General features: G+C 48.6%; 1 protein-coding gene across 1 annotated transcript; it reads left to right on the top strand.

The window, feature by feature from the left end:
- Positions 1-1,719: 1,719 nt before the first annotated feature.
- On the top strand, positions 1,720-14,088 carry LOC143936215 (uncharacterized). The gene is made up of 5 exons (XM_077460628.1): positions 1,720-1,828; positions 2,134-2,160; positions 12,278-12,562; positions 13,135-13,233; positions 13,965-14,088. Exons 1-5 carry the CDS (start codon positions 1,735-1,737, stop codon positions 13,979-13,981), a joined length of 522 nt encoding a protein of 173 aa, XP_077316754.1. The 5' UTR covers positions 1,720-1,734; the 3' UTR covers positions 13,982-14,088.
- The last annotated feature ends 7,121 nt before the right edge of the window (positions 14,089-21,209 follow it).

Raw genomic sequence — 21,209 nt, 5'->3', positions numbered from 1 at the left:
AGAGTTGCGTGACGTCGCGTGACATCACTCCCGCGCATGCGCGCGGGAGCTGCCTTTAACGGCATGACCCAAGCTAGAAGCGGCACAGCGTGCCCTTTCTAACTCCCGCGCATGCGCAGAAGAAATTGCCAAATGGCGATTTGCGAATATCTCCTAGACCGTGCAGGTCTGGGAGATACTTCAACATTAGAGTGGTTGTAAACCGTTTACAACCACTTTAACCTACAGGTAAGCCTAGATTAAGGCTTACCTGTAGGTTAAAGTGGTTGTAAACGGTTTACAACCACTCTAATGTCTAAATCGCTGGCAACAAAAGTGAGTACACCCCTAAGTGAAAATGTCCAAATTGAGCCCAATTAGCCATTTTCCCTCCCCCGGTGTCATGTGACTCGTTAGTGTTACAAGGCCTCAGGTGTGAATGGGGAGCAGGTGTGTTAAATTTGGTGTTATCACTCTCACTCTCTCATACTGGTCACTGGAAGTACAACATGGCACCTCATGGCAAAGAACTCTCTGAGGATCTGAAGATAAGAATTGTTGCTCTACATAAAGATGGCCTAGGCTATAAGAAGATTGCCAAGACCCTGAAACTGAGCTGCAGCACGGTGGCCAAGACCATACAGCGGTATAACAGGACGGGTTCCCCTCAGAACAGGCCTCGCCATGGTCCATCATATCCAGAGGTTGTCTTTGGGAAATAGACGTATGTGTGCTGCCAGCATTGCTGCAGAGGTTGTAGGGGTGGGGGGTCAGCCTGTCAGTGCTCAGACCATACGCTGCACACTGCATCAAATTGGTCTGCTTGGCTGTCATCCCAGAAGGAAGCCTCTTCTAAAGATGATGCACAAGAAAGACCACAAACAGTTTTCTGAAGACAAGCAGACTAAGGAGATGGATTACTGGAACCATGTCCTGTGCTCTGATGAGACCAAGATAAACGTATTTGGTGTCAGATGGTGTCAGGCGTGTGTGGGGGCAACCAGGTGAGGAGGACAAAGACAAGTGTGTCTTGTCTACAGTCAGGCATGGTGGTGGGGGTGTCATGGTCTGGGGCTGCATGAGTGCTGCCGGCACTGGGGGGCTACCGATCATTGAGGGGACCATGAATGCCAACATGTACTGTGACATACTGAAGCAGAGCATGATCCCCTCCCTTCAGAGACTGGACCGCAGGGCAGTATTCCAACATGATAACCACCCCAAACACACCTCCAACACCACCACTGCCTTGCTAAAGAAGCTGAGGGTAAAAGTGATGGACTGGCCAAGCATGTCTCCAGACCTAAACCCTATTGATCATCTGTGGGACATCCTCAAACGGAAGGTGGAAGAGCGCAAGATCTCTACCATCCTCCAGCTCTGTGATGTCATCATGGGGGAGGGGAAGAGGACTCCGGTGACAACTTGTGAAGCTCTGCTGACCTCCGTGCCCAAGAGGGTGAAGGCAGTGCTGTAAAATAATGGCGGCCACACAAAATATTGACACTTTGGGCCCAATTTGGAGATTTTCACTTAGGGGTGTACTGACTTTTGTTGCCAGCGGTTTAGACATTAATGGCTGTGTGTTGAGTTATTTTGAGGGGACGGGAAATGTACACTGTTATACAAGCTGTACACTCACTACTTTACATTGTAGACAAGTGTCATTTCTTCAGCGTTGTCACATGAAAAGAGAAAAGAAAAGATTTTTTAAAGAAAATGTGAGGGGGTGTACTTACTTTTGGGAGATACTGTATGTTGAGACATGTTGCAACAAATGCAACTTCCCTAAACCTTCTCATTCTCCCCGGTGTCTGCTCACGCACAGGACCTTCTACAAAGAATGATGGTGCGACTATTTTTTCTTCTTCTGCTCTGTGGGACATGTAAGACAAAACATTTATCATTTTACACATTTTATCTTTCCTTAATATGTTACATTGTAGCAACTAAATTCATTAAAAAAGGATTTTTTTTTGTCGCCCTTTTCTGGGTCAGCGGCGGGTTTTGGGTTCTGCGGAACTCAATGGACTTGTGTCTCTTTTTTTCAACCTGATGTAACTAATAAAACAACGGCGCTGCTGATAATTATTATTATTATAGTGATCAGTATTTTAGTAAGATACATTCTTCTTCTTTGTCGTCTCTTTACAGGTCACGTAAGTGAAGGACAGACTGTGGGTAAGTAACTCACATTTTTTTTTCTCTGTCACAGGAAACTTCGGCTGGAATTACGTAAGATTATAACTATTCTGTCCTAAAGAGAGTCTGTAACAATTTTCGGAACAATTGTATTCGAAGCCCCAGTTCAAACTGGTGCGGCGCTGAAATCGCGCTACTTCAGTGCGATTTCAAAGCCACACATCAGTGCGATTTGCACTGCCCGATTTCATTGCGACTTCGTTTTAACAGAACTGTATGCAAGTCGCGATGAAGTAGGTAAAAAGTGGTGGCGTAATCTTTTTCATAAGTCACGGCGAAATGAACGGTTCCATTGCCGGCAATTGGTTGCGACTTCTCATGCGATTTGGAACTGTCAAATCACAAGTGGCACCGTTGTGAACTGAGGCTAAAATTCAACAAATTCAAACTTAAATTGATGCTCATATATTTTTTTTCTATTCTATAGGTAAAGTTTATTTTTGAAATGAGGATTCAGCCGCCATCCTCATCCAGGGTTCCTCCCAGGAGCAGCCGGTCCATTAGAGGCGCAGGTTTGCATGCAGGGATGCATGCAGGGCGCTGGACTCATACGTTTGAATGAGTTTTTTTTTTTTCAAGCACTTTATTAGAGCCCGTTTGTGACAATAGCGTTTGTAATCAATATTCGCTATTGTCTTCTGGCTTATCCTCCCAGCCAATCAGGAAAGGAGGCAGATCAGGTTGGGCGGGAGGAGAAGCTGAGGAAGCCACAGAGGGACCGTTCCAGGGAGCGGTGAGTGTGGGGGGACCGTGCAGTGGAGCAGTGAGTGTGGGGACCATGCCATGGAGCGGCGAGTGTGGGGGGACCGTGCAGTGAAGCAGTGAGTGCGGGGACCATGCCATGGAGCGGCGAGTGTGGGGGGACCGTGCAGTGAGTGCGGGGACCGTGCCATGGAGCGGCGAGTGCAGGGGGAGCGTGCCATGGAGTGGTGAGTGCGGAGAACGTGCCATGGAGCGGCAAATGTGGGGGGACCGTGCAGTGGAGCAGTGAGTGCGGGGACCTTGCCATGGAGAGGCGAGTGTGGGGGGAGCGTGCCATGGAGGAGTGAGTGCGGGGAACGTGCCATGGAGCGGCGAGTACAGGGGGACCTTGCCATGGAGCGGCGAGTGTGGGGGGAGCCTGCCATGGAGGAGTGAGTGCGGGGAACGTGCCATGGAGCGGCGAGTACAGGGGGACCATGAAATGGAGCGGCGAGTGTGGGGGGACCGTGCCATGGAGCAGCGAGTGTGGGGGGACCGTGCAGTGGAGCAGTGAGTGCGGGGACCGTGCCATGGAGCGGCGAGTGCAAGGGGAGCGTGCCATGGAGTGGTGAGTGCGGGGAACGTGCCATGGAGTGGTGAGTGCGGGGAACGTGCCATGGAGCGGCGAGTGTGGGGGGACCGTGCAGTGGAGCAGTGAGTGCGGGGACCGTGCAGTGGAGCAGTGAGTGCGGGGACCTTGCCATGGAGCGGCGAGTGTGGGGGGAGCGTGCCATGGAGGAGTGAGTGCGGGGAATGTGCCATGGAGCGGCGAGTGTGGGGGGAGCGTGCCATGGAGGAGTGAGTGCGGGGAATGTGCCATGGAGCGGCGAGTACAGGGCGAGCGTGTCATGGATTGGCAAGTGTGGGGGGACCGTGCAGTGGAGCAGTGAGTGCGGGGACCGTGCCATAGAGCGGCGAGTGTGGGGGGAGCGTGCCATGGAGGAGTGAGTGCGGGGACTGCGCCATGGAGCGGCGAGTGCAGTGGGACCGTGCCATGGAGTGGTGAGTGCGGGGGGGGGGGGGGGGGGGGCGGGGGGGGGCATGCCATGGAACGGTGAATACGGGGGGACCATGCCATGGAGGAGTGTGTGCGGGGACCGTGCCATGGAGCTGCGAGTGCAGGGGGAGTGTGCCATGGAGCGGTGAGTGCAGGGGGACCATGACATGGAGCGCTGAGTGGTGTGTGAGTGCGGGGGGACATTCCATGGAGCGGCCAGTGCAGGGGGAGTGTGCTATGGAGCGGTGAGTGCGGGGGGACCGTGCCGCGGAGCGGTGAGTGTAGGGGGACCGTGCCATGGAGCAATGAGTGCGGGGACTGTGCCATGGAGCTGCAAGTGCAGGGTGGACCGTGCCATGGAGCGGTGAGTACAGGGGGACCATACATTGGGCGAGTGAGTGCGGGGAACGTGCCATGGAGAGGCGAGTGCAGGGGGGCCGTGCCATGGAGCGGTGAGTGCGGGGGGCCGTGCCCTGGAGTGGTGAGTGCGGGGGGGGGGGTGCCATGGAGCGGTGAGTGCGGGCGGGCTGTGCCGTGGAGTGGCGAGTGCAGGGGGTGTGTGCCATTAAGCGGCGAATGCAGGGGAGCGTGCCATGGAGCGGCGAGTGCAGGGGGAGCGTGCCATGGAGCGGTGAGTGCGGGGGGAGCGTGCCATGGAGCGGTGAGTGCGGGGGGGGCCGTGCCATGGAGCGGTGAGGTTTCTTAAAAAAAGGTGAACCTTGCTTTGGCCATGGAAGGTTCACTTTAACCACTTGCCATTCGCCCCATAACAGTTCTACTGCTACAGGGTGGCTCTCCTATGCAGAATCACATATATACACTTGATTCTGCACCACCACCTAGAGGTGGACTGTTTCTCCTTTGAATATTCACAGCAGAAGCCGATCTGCGGGTGTTGGGATTAAAGGGGGCTTACAGATTCCGATAAGCCCCCTGCCCGCAGACCCCAACAACCACAGCCCAGGGTTGTCAGGAAGAGGCCCTTGCTCCCCCCCTGCCCCCAAAGCACCCACCACCCCATGTGGGGGCATGTGGCCTAGTTTGGTTCAGGAGGGGAGGGGGGGGGGGCGCTCGCTCCTCTTTCCTGACCTGCCGGGCTGCATGCTCAGATAAGGGTCTGGTATGCAGTGGCTTCGCTAGGGAGTGGCTTTTAGCCACCCCCTAGCCCCGAGTCTCAGCAGGGGTCCCCAAGGGGAGGTTCCCCCAGGAAGAAGTCAGCTTTGACGAAACGACGTAGGGTTGAGCGGCATGCTGACGTCACCGCCATTCCCCGTTGGTCTAGGAAGGACGGGCAGTGTGAACGAGAGAGAGCCGGCCGGCTCATTATTTTACATACACGCTTGTATACGGCTGATTTGTGAGTTTGCAATCTTGATTTTATATGGTTTAATAAAAGTTTTATACGGAGTTACGCTATGGGACCTTTTCTGTTTGTTTTATCTCACTAAATCAATGTGGTTGGAACGAGAGACGTTCTGAGGAGGAGATATACAGATTGGAGGTATCAGCTGTGTTTCTTAAAGGTCCGGATCGGGGGGTTAAAATTACAGGCACGTGTGATCTCCTTAAAAAGAGATCTGGCTAGCTGGTAAGCCTCACTGGATCTAGTGGTGGAGGATTCTTCTCTGGGTGCACTTGCTTCATACTCTGAAGGTGCTGTGCAGGGCCATCTTTAATATAGATTGGACCCCGGGCAAAAATTTTCTTGGCCCCCCCCCCCCCCCATGCAATTTTGCTTTCAACCTGCTCTGAGACATACAATAAATAGACTTAAAATCAGTTTACTGTATCAGATCAGGCAGCAATTGCGATTGGTTGCCAGAGGTTACAGTGTATCATTACTGCTTAATGGCTGGTTGCTAGAGGTTACAGCACACATTACGGCTCACTGATTAGTTGCTAGAGGTTACAGCACATGATTTCTGCTTGTTAATTGGTTGCTAGAGATTACTGTTAAGTAATACTGCTCACTGAATGGTTTCGAGAGGTTACAGCACATCATCTCCTCACTGCAGGGGAGCATGATACACATATGAATTATGAATGCCACCTTTATTTACATATCAATGCTGCCAGCCACATCTATTTACTTAGTAATGCTGCCAATATTTACATACAAATGCCGGTTATTTCCATGTAAACACAGGGTCTGCAGGTAAGTCATCTGTACACAAAAATAAGGCATTAGTACCATCACTTCACACTGAGATATCAGGACACAGTACAGGACTAAAACTTCAAGGGACAAGGGAATTTAAACCTGGATAGTTGGCAAGTATGAGGCAGCTGTTTTGGGCCCCACAAAAATGACAGGGCCCAGGGCAGCTGCCCCTTTTGCCCTGCCTTAAACACAGCCCTGGTGCTGTGTGCGGAGTCACCTAAGTGGACTGAAGTTTCATCTCCTTATCCTCCTGCTTCTATACTTAATATTACTTTTGGACTATTCATAATTGTTTTTTATTATTGTTTTTCACCTTTTTATTTGTGTTTATATTAATAATTTTTGTACACATGGTGGAAAATAAGTTTTGTTATGGTGGTAATGATATCATTTAGCCCTATTTATGGTACATGGTTTTTCAGCGCAGCTTTCTTTTTTAAATTGCTATTGTAAAGGAATGGGATGAGAATTCCTTCTCATCCAATCCCAACGCTCTTAGCCCTTGTACACATGGTCAGAGATTCCGACAACCAAATCCGTCGGATTTTGTCCGAAACTGTTGCATACACACGGTTAGACAAAGTTGTCGGAAAATCCGACGTGATGACGTTATTTCGTTACGACGGGACTACATTCAGGCTAGTAGCCAATAGCTTTGATGTAGGAATTTGATCTGAGCATGCGTGGCACTTTTATCCGATGGGAATTCTCTACACATGATCGGAGTATGTCCGATCGGAGAATTTGTCGGAAAATGTTTCCAACAAGTTGGAAAACTTGGTCCGTCGGATACTCCGACGGAATTAGTCCAATGTAGACCACACACAGTCGGAATATCCAACAAAACGGTCCGATCGGAAACATTCCGTCGGAATCTCCGACCGTGTGTACAAGGGCTAAAACCTTTTTGGAACACTGCAATGAATTGGAATCGCCACAAGGGGGACCCATCGGAGTGTATGAGAAAAGACCTTACTACCCCGGGCTTATAGCCAAAACTGTCTTCACTGCCTCCACCGGAAACAACGGGGACCCAGGCAAAGATATAATTTGCACCTTCTTACCCTCTTGATCCGTCTTTGATTGGCGAATAATGAGGGACACCTCATCTTTACTGCAGCATAACTTCCGATCCAACATGCCCCCATGTACTACTTTAGATGGGCTAACCAGCTCCTCAATCCTGAATGCCCCAAAAAACGCCAACGTAAAGGCCGCCCTAAATAACACCGCCTCATAGCGGGGGCGGCTGATGAACATAAACTCCCCAACTGGACCATCAACTTCTGTAAAAGCTCAAACCACACCGGGCGCCTGGTGTCCCTAATGTTTTTGAGAGCGCCTGTTACCCTTCAAGGCTTGTTTCACCCAGAAATCTTTTGTGAAGTCTTGACACCCCTTCAGTTTAAATAAGAATGCCAATCCAGCTAATTTCTTATCCAGCACTGAAAACCGACACCCCGTTTTCCAGGTTTCGTGACTCAAAATAAAGAACCAGTAGGCGAACTTCTGGCCCGTTCTGATCCGCCTCCGATTGCTGCAGCAGGGTCATCCATTCATGCCATACCTTGCTGGAACTGTCTCAAAGGAATTATTGGTATGACGACATTGTGCTCCAAAGATCGAGGCACTGAGAAATGGTCAAACCAGTGGAGATTACTGTCTTCAGCATTCATTCTTTGACTTCCACCGTTTTCTCTGGTGGAAGTGAAATGGATAAGAACTACAACTAGTTCAAGGTTATCTGCTGCTATTTCTAATTAAAAAGTATAATACACTCAGAACAGGACATTACACCTGACAGCTCACCGGAGTTGCAAGACTGCCAAATTCCAGCTAGCCTTCGCTCAGTCTGCCCAATCCGCAGCTGAGATAAACCCTCAGGAAAAGCTCACCAGAGAAAAACGTTTATAGACGTTTGCAAGACTGCCAATTCCGCAAGCCTTCTTTCAAACTGCCATTTTCGCAGCTGACATAAACCCTCAGAGGTCCTACACAGCCAACCTCGAGTAACCCATCTATAAACGCCTGCAGAATTACACCCCACCACTAGAGGCAGAATCTAGGGGTGAGGATGGACACACGCCTGCAGCTGCACTTTCAGTCTGCTAAATTTGCAGTCCTTCAGAATGACAGACACTGAACAGATAATAGTCAGCAGAAAACCATTAGCGGGTTTGTTAAAACAGCTCCAGGCGAGAAATAAGTTACCTGCCTCTTTGAACAATCGAAAGGAGCATACAAGACAAAATCAACCGGCCCAACCAGAGAAGTCGTACAAATGGTAAGAATAAATATGCTTACAGTACTGTTAGGGCTGCGCTCTTAACCCCCTTCTCTGATCTGGCCAGCTGTTCGGTCCTGGAATGCGGTCTCCCTTCGATTGAAGCCTGGAGCTCCCACGTTCTGGGCGCCAGTTGAAATGGATAAGAACTACAAACTAGTTCAAGGTTATCTGCTGCTATTTCTAATTAAAAAGTATAAATGTGCAGCACATTAGAAGTAAACACTCTCTGAGATACGTTCAGCTCGGCTACTTCTAACTTCTGATTTATTGGTGGACGGTGTTGATATTTTATACAGAAAGATACGTCATTGCTATGTCAGTCTAATTGGTACATCTTATTGGTTAAAATACGAGAGAAATGGAGAAACTTGATGCTTGAAGTTCGGTTGAAGCTGGTTCTGTTATCTCAAATGCATTCTTCTAACACAGGGGATGTAGGGGGTGGACGACATCTTTAAGAGTCAATCTGTATACTACATAATAAGTAAGGAGCATAGAAACATGTATACACATAAGCAAATAGACATTTTCTGATTATCATTATGTACATTGGATTCCTTCACAGAAGCCCAACAGAGGAGTTGGCAGAGTACCTCCCGACATACTAACTGTTAAGTTAGAGAGAGTTAATAAACCAGCTATATCCCCCACAGGGCATCAGCAATTGTTTCAGACCTCTGGATAGAAGAATAATGTTGTCCAAATAACTTGTTCTCTGAGTGGGGCTAACGCTACACCGAGAACACTTGTGAACAGTTTTGGAGACCTGCATAGGCCAAAGGGCAGACTGTTAAAACTGGAAATGCGTCTAGCCGATCGCAAGCTTACCAATTATGAAAGAAATAAATATTTTGGGATGTTTCATCATGAAGATCCCAAAATAGCATTTTGCCATCTGGCTGCGCTGGCTCAATGGACTCCATTTTGAAGATCTCTAATGGCCCCGTACACACGATCCCTAAGATCTCTAATGCCCCGTACACACGATCCCTTAGATCTCTAATGCCCCGTACACGCGATCCCTAAGATCTCTAATGCCCCGTACACGCGATCGGAAATTCCACCAGCAAAAGTCAGATGAGAGCTTTTGGTCAGAAAATGCGATCATGTGTATGCTCCACTGCTCAGACTTTTGCCGGTGGAATTTCGGCCAGCAAATTTTTCGGTCGGAAAAAGTTCCATTCGGAAATTCTGACCGTCTGTACAAACTCCGACGCGCAAAATCCCTACACATGCTCGGAAACAATTCGACGCACGCTCGGAAGCAATGAACTTCATTTTCGCGGCTCGTCGTAGTGTTGAACGTCTCCACGTTCTTGACGCTCGAAAGTTCAGAGAACTTTTGTGTAACCGTGTGTATGCAAGACAAGCTTGAGCGGAATTCCTTCGGAAAAACCATCCAAGTTTTTTCCGACTGAAAATTCGCTGGTGTGTGCGGGGCATTAGGGGATATAAAAGTTTAACGCCTTCAGATCTACAATCAAACGCTAGCCACCATCCCTTGCAAACTACATAGAGGGTTGAATTGAAGCCTGTATATTCTTTTTTATGAATGGAATCAAGACAAACACCCCCCTCCCCCCCAACACAATAAGGGGGTGGCGTCCCATAACAGGTACACTTTAAAATATCACAAAGTAAAGTGTATGTTCACAGGGGAGTTCAGACCACCAAACACAAACATACAGCACAATAAAATGCTCATTATTTACTGTGGAATCTTTTAGATTACAAATGTTCTTATTATGCATTGAGATGAAATATATATATACCGTATCTCACCAAAGTAAGTACACCCCTCACATGTGTAAATCTTTTCTTCTCTCTTTTCATGTGACAACACTGAAGAAATGACACTTGTCTACAATGTAAAGTAGTGAGTGTACAGCTTGTATAACAGTGTAAATTTCCTGTCCCCTCAAAATAACTCAACACACAGCCATTAATGTCTAAACCGCTGGCAACAAAAGTCAGTACACCCCTAAGTGAAAATCTCCAAATTGGGCCCAAAGTGTCAATATTTTGTGTGGACGCCATTATTTTCCAGCACTGCCTTCACCCTCTTGGGCATGGAGGTCACCAGAGCTTCACAGGTCCCCACTGGAGTCCTCTTCCCCTCCCCCATGATGACATCACAGAGCTGGTGGATGTTGGAGACCTTGCGCTCCTCCACCTTCCGTTTGAGGATCCCCCACAGATGACCAATAGGGTTTAGGTCTGGAGACATGCTTGGCCAGTCCATCACCTTTACCCTCAGCTTCTTTAGCAAGGAAGTGGTGGTGTTGGAGGGGTGTTTGGGGGGGTTATCATGTTGGAATACTGCCCTGTGGCCCAGTCTCTGAAGGGAGGGGATCATGCTCTGCTTCAGTATGTCACAGTACATGTTGGCATTCATGGTCCCCTCAATGATCTGTAGCCCCCCAGTGCCGGCAGCACTCATGCAGCCCCAGACCATGACACCCCCACCACCATGCCTGACTGTAGACAAGACACACTTGTCTTTGTCCTCCTCACCTGGTTGCTGCTAGACAAGCTTGACACCATGTGAAACAGATTTATCTTGGTCTCATCAGACCATAGGACGTGGTTCCAGTAATCCATTTCCTTAGGCCGCGTACACACGCGGGGACTGTTCGCCCAACTTTGTCCGCTGAACAGTGTTTCAGCGGACAGTCCGCTCGTGTGTGGGCTTTCAGCGGACAGTTTCAGCGAACAGTCTGCTGAACAAAGTTTTTCGGAAATTCCGAAAAACTGTCCGCTGAAACTTTGTTTCAGCGAACAGTCCCCTCGTGTGTAGGCTTGTTCGTCAAACTAAGTTCCGCGCATGCTCAGAAAGGATTTACACGCCGAAGTTTGCATTGCAGTGTATAGGACGTCGTTTTCTAGTCCCGTCGTACGTGCCGTTCACGTCATCGCGCACGGTTTCAGCAAACTGTTCGTTCGTCGTGTGTGGGCAAGTCCGTCCATGCTAATTTTGAGCGGACTGTTCGCTGAAACTGTTTGACGGACAAAGTTGAGCGAACAGTCCCCGCGTGTGTACGCGGCCTTAGTCTGCTTCTCTTCAGCAAACTGTTTGTGGTCTTTCTTGTGCATCATCTTTAGAAAAGGCTTCCTTCTGGGATGACAGCCATGCAGACCAATTTGACGCAGTGTGCGGCGTATAATCGGAGCACTGGCAGGCTGACCCCCCCTCCACCCCTACAACCTCTGCAGCAATGCTGGCAGCACTCATACGTCTATTTCCCAAAGACAACCTCTGGATATGACGCTGAGCATGTGACCTCAACTTCTTTGGTGGACCATGGCGAGGCCTGTTCTGAGTGGAACCTGTCCTGTTATACCGCTGTATGGTCTTGGCCACCGTGCTGCAGCTCCGTTTCAGGGTCTTGGCAATCTTCTTATAGCTTAGGCCATCTTTATGTAGAGCAATAATTCTTTTTTTCAGATCCTCAGAGAGTTCTTTGCCATGAGGTGCCATGTTGTACTTCCAGTGACCAGTATGAGAGAGTGAGAGCGATGACACCAAATTTAACACACCTGCTCCCCATTCACTCCTGAGACCTTGTAACACTAACGAGTCACATGACACCGGGGGAGGGGAAAATGGATAATTGGGCCCCAATTTGGACATTTTCACTTAGGGGTGTACTGACTTTTGTTGCCAGCGGTTTAGACATTAATGGCTGTGTGTTGAGTTATTTTGAGGGGACAGGAAATTTACACTGTTATACAAGCTGTACACTCACTACTTTACATTGTAGACAAGTGTCATTTCTTCAGTGTTGTCACATGAAAAGAGAGAAGAAACGATTTGTGAGGGGTGTACTCACTTTTGTGAGATACTGTATATATATATATGTGTGTAAAGATTAAATTTTTGACTATATCTGTTATATCTGTTATTTTCCAGCTGAGGGAGTTTTACTAAACTCAGAACTGATTCCTGGGTCACCCGAGGCCACGATCGGACAAGTGCAAACCATTCGCTGCGTGTCCAGAGGTGGATCACTCCCCGTCACATACACATTATTCCACAACAAGTCAACCAAAGGAAAGATGACCGCGTCAGAAGAGCGAGGAGCCACGTTCAGTGTTACCATCTATGACCACGCCAGTCTCGGGTCCTATAGATGTAAAGCCAACAACAGCTTCACCGGAGACATCTACAGCAAGGAGTTCTGGTTTACATTACTAGGTGAGGAACGGAGGGAACCCAACTCCGTCACTGGAAATCCCAGTTGGGTTTCTGGAAGAACCTGAAGATTCAGTCCTATAGAGAATTCTGTTTTAGGTCAACTGTATTCCAAATCCTAATGTTTTTAGCTTTTCAAACTATTCCAACTTATTTATATATAAATTATTTATACTAAATGCCATTTATAGGCTTTTAAATTGATGTTTCATATCTTTTATTCTACTATTTAGATAAAATGGTTATTTTTTTTAAGATCAGTATTTACTAGTCATCCTCAACCAGGGTTCCCGCCAGGCAGGCGAGTCGGATTAGGGATTAGTCTGGTAAACAGGTGAACAAGAATTTAAAGCTCCCTGCTGACTAGACATAGGGAAATATGAAGTATTATCTGTTCATTATTTGATCAATAAAGAAATTACCTGATGGGAACACCATTTGATGAGTGAGCTCCATCAAAGTGACCTCCAGTTGTTCAAGTTTGATGTATATTCGCCAGTCCATTCCCGGGTTGTTACGAATGCGGTTTCGGATTAGTAATTTAGAGGGTTATCATTTTCTCTTTTTCTCAGCAGAACCAACATCACACTGGTTACTCTTATGGATGCGCCTTCTGATCTTCCTAAATCTCTTGGTTTTGACCCTGGTAATCATGGTGGCCTTGATAAGGACAGGTGGGTCATCCCTGGTGCTTGTATCGGGGAGATGTAGACTTATATACACCCCCTTACCAGCTTTAACAGTTTTGGGTCATTCTCCTATACTATGATGGGTTGTTGTACATAGCCGGGAGTCTTCCAACACCTGTAAGCTCTTGTAAACACGGTCGGAGATTCTGACGGAATGTGTCCTATCGGACCGTTTTGTCGGATATTCCGACTGTGTGTGGTCTCCATTGGACTGTTTCCGCCGGAATATCCGACGGACCAAGTTTTCCAACTTGCCGGTAAAATTTTCCGACAAAATGCTCCGATCATGTGTAGCCTACTCCGACGGACAAAGTGCCACGCATGCTCAGATTAAATTCCTAGACCAAAGCTATTGGCTACTAGCCTAAACGTAGTCCCGTCGTAACGAAATAACGTCATCACGTTATGTACAATCGGATTTTCCGACAACTTTGTCCGACCGTGTGTATACAACATAACTTCCGGACCTCTTCCGTAATTAATCCGTCGGAATTACTCCGATGGATTTGGTTGTCGGAATCTCCGACCGTGTGTACAAGGGCTTAGATGTCTTTTAGGACTAATGGTTTGACAGCTAAATGTTCTCTGTTGTCTTTCAGATACCGTAATCAAAATCTTCAAACTCCACAAATAATAGATACAATAAATAAAATATGTTATTTAAATCAATATAAAACATAAAATCTTAACAATGATCTCTTTTTTGGCACTTACAGGTGTTTGGAAGCCATGATGACCGAGGATCTGGACATTTAAAGTGTTTTTCTTATCACTTACCGGTGCCGGATCATGTACTTTGCTGGATGATGAAAAATATAAATATAGTGGTTTCATTGTAAACATTGTTACATATCTAGGCCAGCCTTTCTCGCCCAAGGTTCCTCCAAAGTTTGCCAGGGTTTGAGCCATTGGGTAGTACATTTATCTCCTGCCTGGTGGTGCACTGATCCCACTTGGCAGAGCCAGTGGCGTGCGACCAGTGTAGCTTTTCTTATCCTTTGTCAGGTATATATTCATGTTAGAAGGAGCTCATCAAACTGAACACCAATGTAAGGAACATTCTTCCCACTTACCACCGATATAACGGACATTTTAAGGGTTCCTCCATAGTAAAATATTTAAGGGTGGTCTAGGCTTTAAAATTGGCCTATTTAGCTTGTGGTTTGATTTTCTTTTATATATGATTCATTCTTGAAATAAGTTTACAGTAAGGCCCCTTTCACACATGTGGATGGTATGTCCATATTTCATCCATCCGTTTGCGGATGAAATACGGACATACATTCATCCCTATGGGATAGCGGGTGTCTTCGGATGAGCATCCGCAGACACCCGATTTCGTCCGCCTCCGCTACTGTCCGATTCTGCAGACGGAGGAAAATCCTATTTTTCTATCCGTCTGCAGAGCGGATCGGATGAACACGGACAGACAGTCCGTGCTCATCCCATCCCCATAGAGGAAAGCGGAGATCTGACAGGGCGGTCCCTGCACAGTGTGCGGAGACCGCCCTGTCCGCCGCCGGCTCAGCGGGGACAACGGAGCGATCCCCGCTGAGTGAGCGGATCATCACGGGGCGGATCATTACTGATCCGCCCCGTGTGAAAGAGGCCTAAAAGATTTGCTTTTATTTATTCCTTTATCGCTTTTCTGTTTTTATTTAATTATTTTAAATTTTTCACTTTATTTAGATTAGTAATAGCTAAAACGTTTCAAAGATTACTCCCTTAAGCAAACAGCAGAGGCATCGCAGCTTTGTAAAGGACACACCTCCAGCCTGTGATAGGTTCATGATGAAGCAGCAGGACACTGATGACTTATCCTCTCTACTCACTCTCTTGTCTCCCCCCCCCTGCCAGCACTAAACCTGATAAGATCCCACAGTGCTGGGTGTGTATACAACGGGATGATATCGGGGCAGATTCTGGTATTTCTGCTAGCTTCTCATTTAAAGACAAATAATTATTTCTTGATCATACATCACGGGACACAGGAGCTTCATTACATAGTGGGTTATATAGGCACCTCTGGTGATTGGACACTGGTTGACCCTAATTAAGGAGAATTCCTCCCCTATATAACCCCTCCCATCCGGGAGGCACCTCAGTTTTTTCGCCAGTGTCTGGTCGATGGTCACGTAAAACTTAGCTCTATGCGGGTCCCGGCGAGGGCCGAAGGGCTACAACAAACCGGATCCATACCTCGGGCCGATATTTGACTCCCAAGATGGTATGGTACCCGGGCCTCGTTTGCCGAAGACACGAGGTTTTGCCTGTAAGTCCTCTCCATTGGAAGACTGGACTCTGGGACAACCAGACTTGGGGTACTGTTGACTCAGGGCGCCCGTAAGTTTCTGGCAGAGTTTTTTACAAGGCCCAGGTAGGAGGATCTTTTCGTAAGAACCCCAGATACGCCTGAAGGTTGGCTAACAATACCCGCCGTGATGGGTGAAGGCTGGAATTGGTCTGAACACAGCAATTCCTGCGGCGGGGAACAGGTATGGGAAGTCATCCTATATATTTAATATATGAATGGATTTCTTCACTGTGAGTAGTTGTATGTCTTACCTGGTTTCCACCACTAGATGGAGTAAGAGCAGCCTGATGCATACTTACATGCCTTTCAATACTAACACGCTCAGTGAAATGCCTGGTTCTCCAGCTCTCACGTCTCCTTGCAGTCCCTGCCACAATAAAGGTAAAAGAGGGGTCCCACGCAGATCAGGGGGTCCCAGGTCACTCCTTTTGGGTTCTCCTCCCCCCCCCGGATCCCGCGGGCGCGTGCACGCGCGCCGGGCGCGCTCCCGGCCTAATGGGGAAGGGGGGGGGGTGTGGTTGCCAGCTGTGCACAATCAGGTGCTCTATGCTGTAATGCAGGCGCCAAAACGGCCGATTTAAAAGCCCAGAGCGTCAGGGGACTGTAAGGTGAGGCACAGGAGCTGTGGGCTGTAAGCATCCGTGGGATTGGATCCAGGCAAACCCTAAGACACCTACTCGGCATCATATTGTGCAGTTAAGCTAATATTGATTTATTGTGAGACTTTAAGCACAAACAAGTGATTGCATTTTACATTAGTAACTCTGCTTTGTAGCTCAGTACTATGTCTCCTCGTAAGAGGGTTTCAGGGGCAGGTAACAAAAGCACTGGCAAATCACCGCCTAGGTCCAGGGGTTCCAAAGGTGCATGCAGATTACCATCCCCCTCTGCAAGAGTGGAGCCTGCATCTCAAGACGAGTCAGTGCCCCTTTCAGGCTTTGCAGCCTCTCCTAATGTCGCAGCCCCGGTCTATGTCACTGAGGACTCCCTTAGGGCTTCATTGGAGAGTTTTGAAGGGAGGATAATGAATTTTATTTCTGCTTCCCTAAAAGATAGCAGAAAAAGGGGTAGATCCCCTCCCTCTGCTGAAATCCCTCTCTCAGACAGTTGTTCTGAAAATGAGGAGAGATCCCTATCTTTAGAAAGGGATCATGAGCAGTCGGATCAGTCAGAGGATGAGGAGATAGTCCCCTCCTCCCAGGCACTCAGAAAGCAGGTGCAGTATTACACTGAATTGGTGCGTACCACGTTCAGAATGCCGCCTGCTGAAGTCGCTACATCCTCTGTCTCTTCCCTGGGAGTCAGGAAAGCCCCACAAGACTGCTTGTTCCTTCCCAATTCATCCTTTAATGGCTGACTTGATGTATGAGGACTGGGGACATCCCGATAAACTGTTTACTCCTCCCAAGAGGTTTTCTATAAATTATCCCGTGGAGGAAAGTTTCACCAAGAAATGGGGGGCCCCATCTGTTGATGCAGCTATCTCTTGTGTGAATAAAAACCTAACTTGTCCTTTGGATAATGCGCAGGTATTTAAGGATCCAGCTGACAAAAGGCTGGAAACCTTGTTAAAAGCCTCCTTTTCCATGGCCGGCGCTGTGGTGCAACCTACAGTCGCAGCCATAGGATTGTGTCAGTTCCTTAAGGAACAGGTCAAACAAATGTTTGAACTCCTCCCCAGCGAGGAAGTAGTGAAATATGCAGAGATGCCTCACATCTTATGTTTCATAATTGATGCGATTTTGGATTCTGTCCAACAAGCATCCCGTTTGTCCCTCATGTTGGTACACATGCGTAGGGCTCTATGGCTAAAAAATTGGGCCGCTGAGATGTCATGCAAAAAGCATTTGGCTGGGTTCCCATTTAAAGGGGAACGTTTGTTTGGAGAAGAACTAGATAAATTCATCCAAAATATCTCAGGAGGTAAATCTACACTCCTTCCAGTCAAGAAGAGTAAACGTCCCTCATTCAGGCGTACTCTTTCTCCCGAAGCGTCAAGCTCTAAACAGTGGCGACGGCCTTCCCAGCCCTCCGCTGCTAGAAAGCCTCAGGGCCGAGCCCAGGGACAGAAAAAGACTTGGGGGCGGAAGCCTGCCAAGCAAACCTCCAAGACCTCCTTGTGAAGGGGCGCCCCCGCTCGGCCGAGTGGGGGAAAGGCTCCTGCAGTTTGCAGGCGCCTGGCGGGAGGAGATTCAGGACAAATGGGTGATCTCTTCGGTATCTCTGGGCTACAGGCTAGAATTTCAGAAGATTCCACCCTTTCGTTTTCTAAGGTCAAGGATCCCCAAGGATCCAATAGAGCGGAAATCGCTACTCCTGGCCTTAGATCTGTTACTATCCCAAGGAGTGATAGTAGAGGTGAGCCCGAAAGATCAGGGTTCAGGTTTTTATTCGAATCTCTTCACCGTCCCAAAACCAAACGGAAGTGTCAGACCTATCTTGGATCTCAGAGACTTGAACCGGTTTCTACACATCCAGACCTTCCGGATGCAGTCTATACGCACTGTGGTTTCCTCCCTGCAGGGAGGAGAATTCATAGCATCAATAGATATCAGAGATGCATATCTCCATGTGCCAATATTTCCCGCGCACCAGAAGTTCCTAAGGTTCGCGGTAGAGCAACGCCACTTTCAATTTGTGGCCCTGCCATTCGGCCTAGCCACGGCCCCCCGAGTCTTCACGAAGATTCTAGACCCTCTCTTAGCAACTTTAAGAGTTCAGGGCATAGCCGTCATGGCCTACCTAGACGACTTGCTTCTCGTAGAGAGAACTATAACGAGCCTAAGTCGCAGCGTCACCAAAACGCTAGAACATCTGGGCCGCCTAGGTTGGATTATAAACCTAGAAAAGTCGTCTCTGCAACCGACCACCAGGTTGGATTACCTGGGTCTCATTATCGACACCGCTCAGGGCAGGGTGTTCCTTCCAGGGCCAAAGGCCTTGGCCATTGGAGATCTGGTGCGCCTAGTTCTGGGCAGAAGATCTCCCTCTATTCGCCTATGTATGAGACTATTGGGAAAGATGGTCGCCTCATTCGAGGCCGTCCCATTTGCCCAGTTCCACTCAAGGCCCCTGCAAAGATGCATCCTTGCGATTTGGAACAGGAAGCCCCAATCCCTGGATCTTCCTTTGCGTTTATCCCCCCGGGCACGCAGGAGTCTTGTTTGGTGGTTACAAACCAGAAATTTGCTAAAAGGCAAAACATTTCTTCCCCTCTCATGGAAGATTGTCACAACGGATGCCAGCCTGACAGGCTGGGGAGCCGTATTAGAGGGAACATGCTCGCAGGGAAAATGGTCTGCGACCGAAAGTCTGTTGCCCATAAATATCCTAGAGATTCGGGCAGTTTACGTGGCACTCAGAGAGTGGTCTCACAGACTGCGAGGCTTCCCGGTTCGGATTCAGTCCGACAATGCCACCGCGGTGGCTTATATCAATCACCAGGGCGGTACCAGAAGTCTGGTGGCCCAAAACGAGGTGAATCGCATACTTGTCTGGGCAGAAGAGCATGTTCCGTGCCTCTCTGCAGTCTTCATCCCAGGAGTGGAGAATTGGCAGGCGGATTATCTCAGCCGCCAGCAGTTGTGCCCAGGAGAATGGGCTCTGCACCCCGATGTGTTTCGAGACATATGTTACAAATGGGGCACTCCAGACGTGGATCTTTTTGCGTCCAGATTCAACAGGAAACTGGACAACTTTGTGTCAAGGACAAGAGATGCACTTGCTCAGGGGTCAGATGCTCTGACAGTTCCCTGGGATCAGTACAATCTGATCTATGCCTTCCCCCCGAACCCACTACTGTCACGGTTCCTGGGAAGGGTCAAGAGGGAGGCGAAGTCGGTCCTTCTAGTGGCCCCGGCTTGGCCCAGGCGACTATGGTTCGCAGAAATCATGAAGCTAGCAGTGGGCAGGCCATGGACCCTCCCCCTCCGGCCAGATCTGCTCTCGCAGGGCCCAATTTACCATCCTGCTTTACGCAGTCTGAATTTGACGGCAGGGCTGGACTGGGACAGAAATTTGGCCCTGGACTTCATCCAGAATGGCCCACTTACATTTTGAGTGTCCCGTCACCAGCCCCCTTACATCAGAGTGTCCCATCAGCACCCCTTACATCAGAGTGGCCCACTGAGCCATCGGCTCACCGGGAAACTCCCGGTAGTCCCAATGGCCAGTACATGCCTGTTTGACGGTCTGGCTGCTGAGACCCACATTTTAAAAGACCGTGGTCTTTCGGGGCCAGTCCTTTCCACTCTGGTCAATGCCAGAAAGCCGGCCTCCAGGCGTATCTATTACAAGATCTGGAGGGCATATGTTTCCTGGTGTGAACCCAGGAGATGGCATCCCAGAAGGTATGTCATTAACAGAATCTTGGCCTTTCTCCAATCAGGCCTTGAATTGAATTTGGCCATAAGCACCATCAAGGTGCAGATTTCGGCCCTGTCGGTCTTTTTTCAAAGACCGCTTGCATCACATTCCCTGGTACGGGCCTTTATCCAGGGGGCTATGCGGATGAGACCGCCAGTCAGACCTCCGGTATGCCCATGGGATCTGAATTTGGTTCTCTCGGCCTTAGTAGCCCAACCATTTGAACCTTTGCATCTAGCTTCGTTAGTCCTCTTGACAAAGAAGCTAGTCTTCCTAGTAGCCATATCCACGGCTAGAAGGGTATCAGAATTGGCAGCTCTTTCTTGTAAAGAGCCCTATTTAATTATCCATAAGGACCGGGTGGTTATGCGTCCCAACAGGTCCTTTCTACCTAAGGTGGTTTCAGGTTTTCATCTGAATCAAGATATAATCCTACCATCCTTTTTTCCAAATCCTCAGTCCACAGAGGAAGAATCCTTACACACTTTAGATGTGGTTAGAGCAATCAGTCTTTATCTTCAAGCAACTGCTCAGATAAGAAAAACTGACTGCTTATTTATTCTGCCAGAAGGCCCTAGAAGGGGTCAGGCAGCGTCAAAGTCCACTCTCTCAAGATGGATCAGACAGGTTATTTCTCAGGCCTATAGCTTAAAGGGGAAGATTCCTCCTTTTCAGGTGAAAGCGCACTCTACTAGGGCTGTCAGTGCTTCTTGGGCAGTGCATCACCAGGCCTCCCTGGCTCAGATCTGTAAGGCTGCGACTTGGTCATCAGTCCACACATTCACCAGATTTTATCAGGTGGATGTCAGAGGGCAAGAGGATATCGCCTTCGGGCGCAGTGTACTGCAGGCTGCAGTTTAGGTCCTCAGGTCCCTGGCGGTCTATGCTTATGATCTGTGTCTCCCTCCCCTCAACCTGAGCATTGCTTTGGGACATCCCACTATGTAATGAAGCTCCTGTGTCCCGTGATGTATGATCAAGAAAATGGGATTTTTATATACAGCTTACCTGTAAAATCCTTTTCTTGAGAGTACATCACGGGACACAGGGCTCCCGCCCCTCTTGGGTTTTACGTGGTTCTTATTGCTTTGCTACAAAACTGAGGTGCCTCCCGGATGGGAGGGGTTATATAGGGGAGGAATTCTCTTAATTGGGTCAACCAGTGTCCAATCACCAGAGGTGCCTATATAACCCACTATGTAATGAAGCTCCTGTGTCCCGTGATGTACTCTCAAGAAAAGGATTTTACAGGTAAGCTGTATATAAAAATCCCATTTTTATG

Source organism: Lithobates pipiens, unplaced genomic scaffold (assembly GCF_037356315.1).
Source record: "Lithobates pipiens isolate NorthernLeopardFrog02 unplaced genomic scaffold, aLitPip1_a1.2 Scaffold_28, whole genome shotgun sequence".
Lineage (NCBI taxonomy): Eukaryota > Metazoa > Chordata > Amphibia > Anura > Ranidae > Lithobates > Lithobates pipiens.
The sequence above is the reverse complement of the archived record's forward strand: the minus strand, read 5'-3'. Positions and strand labels throughout refer to the sequence as shown.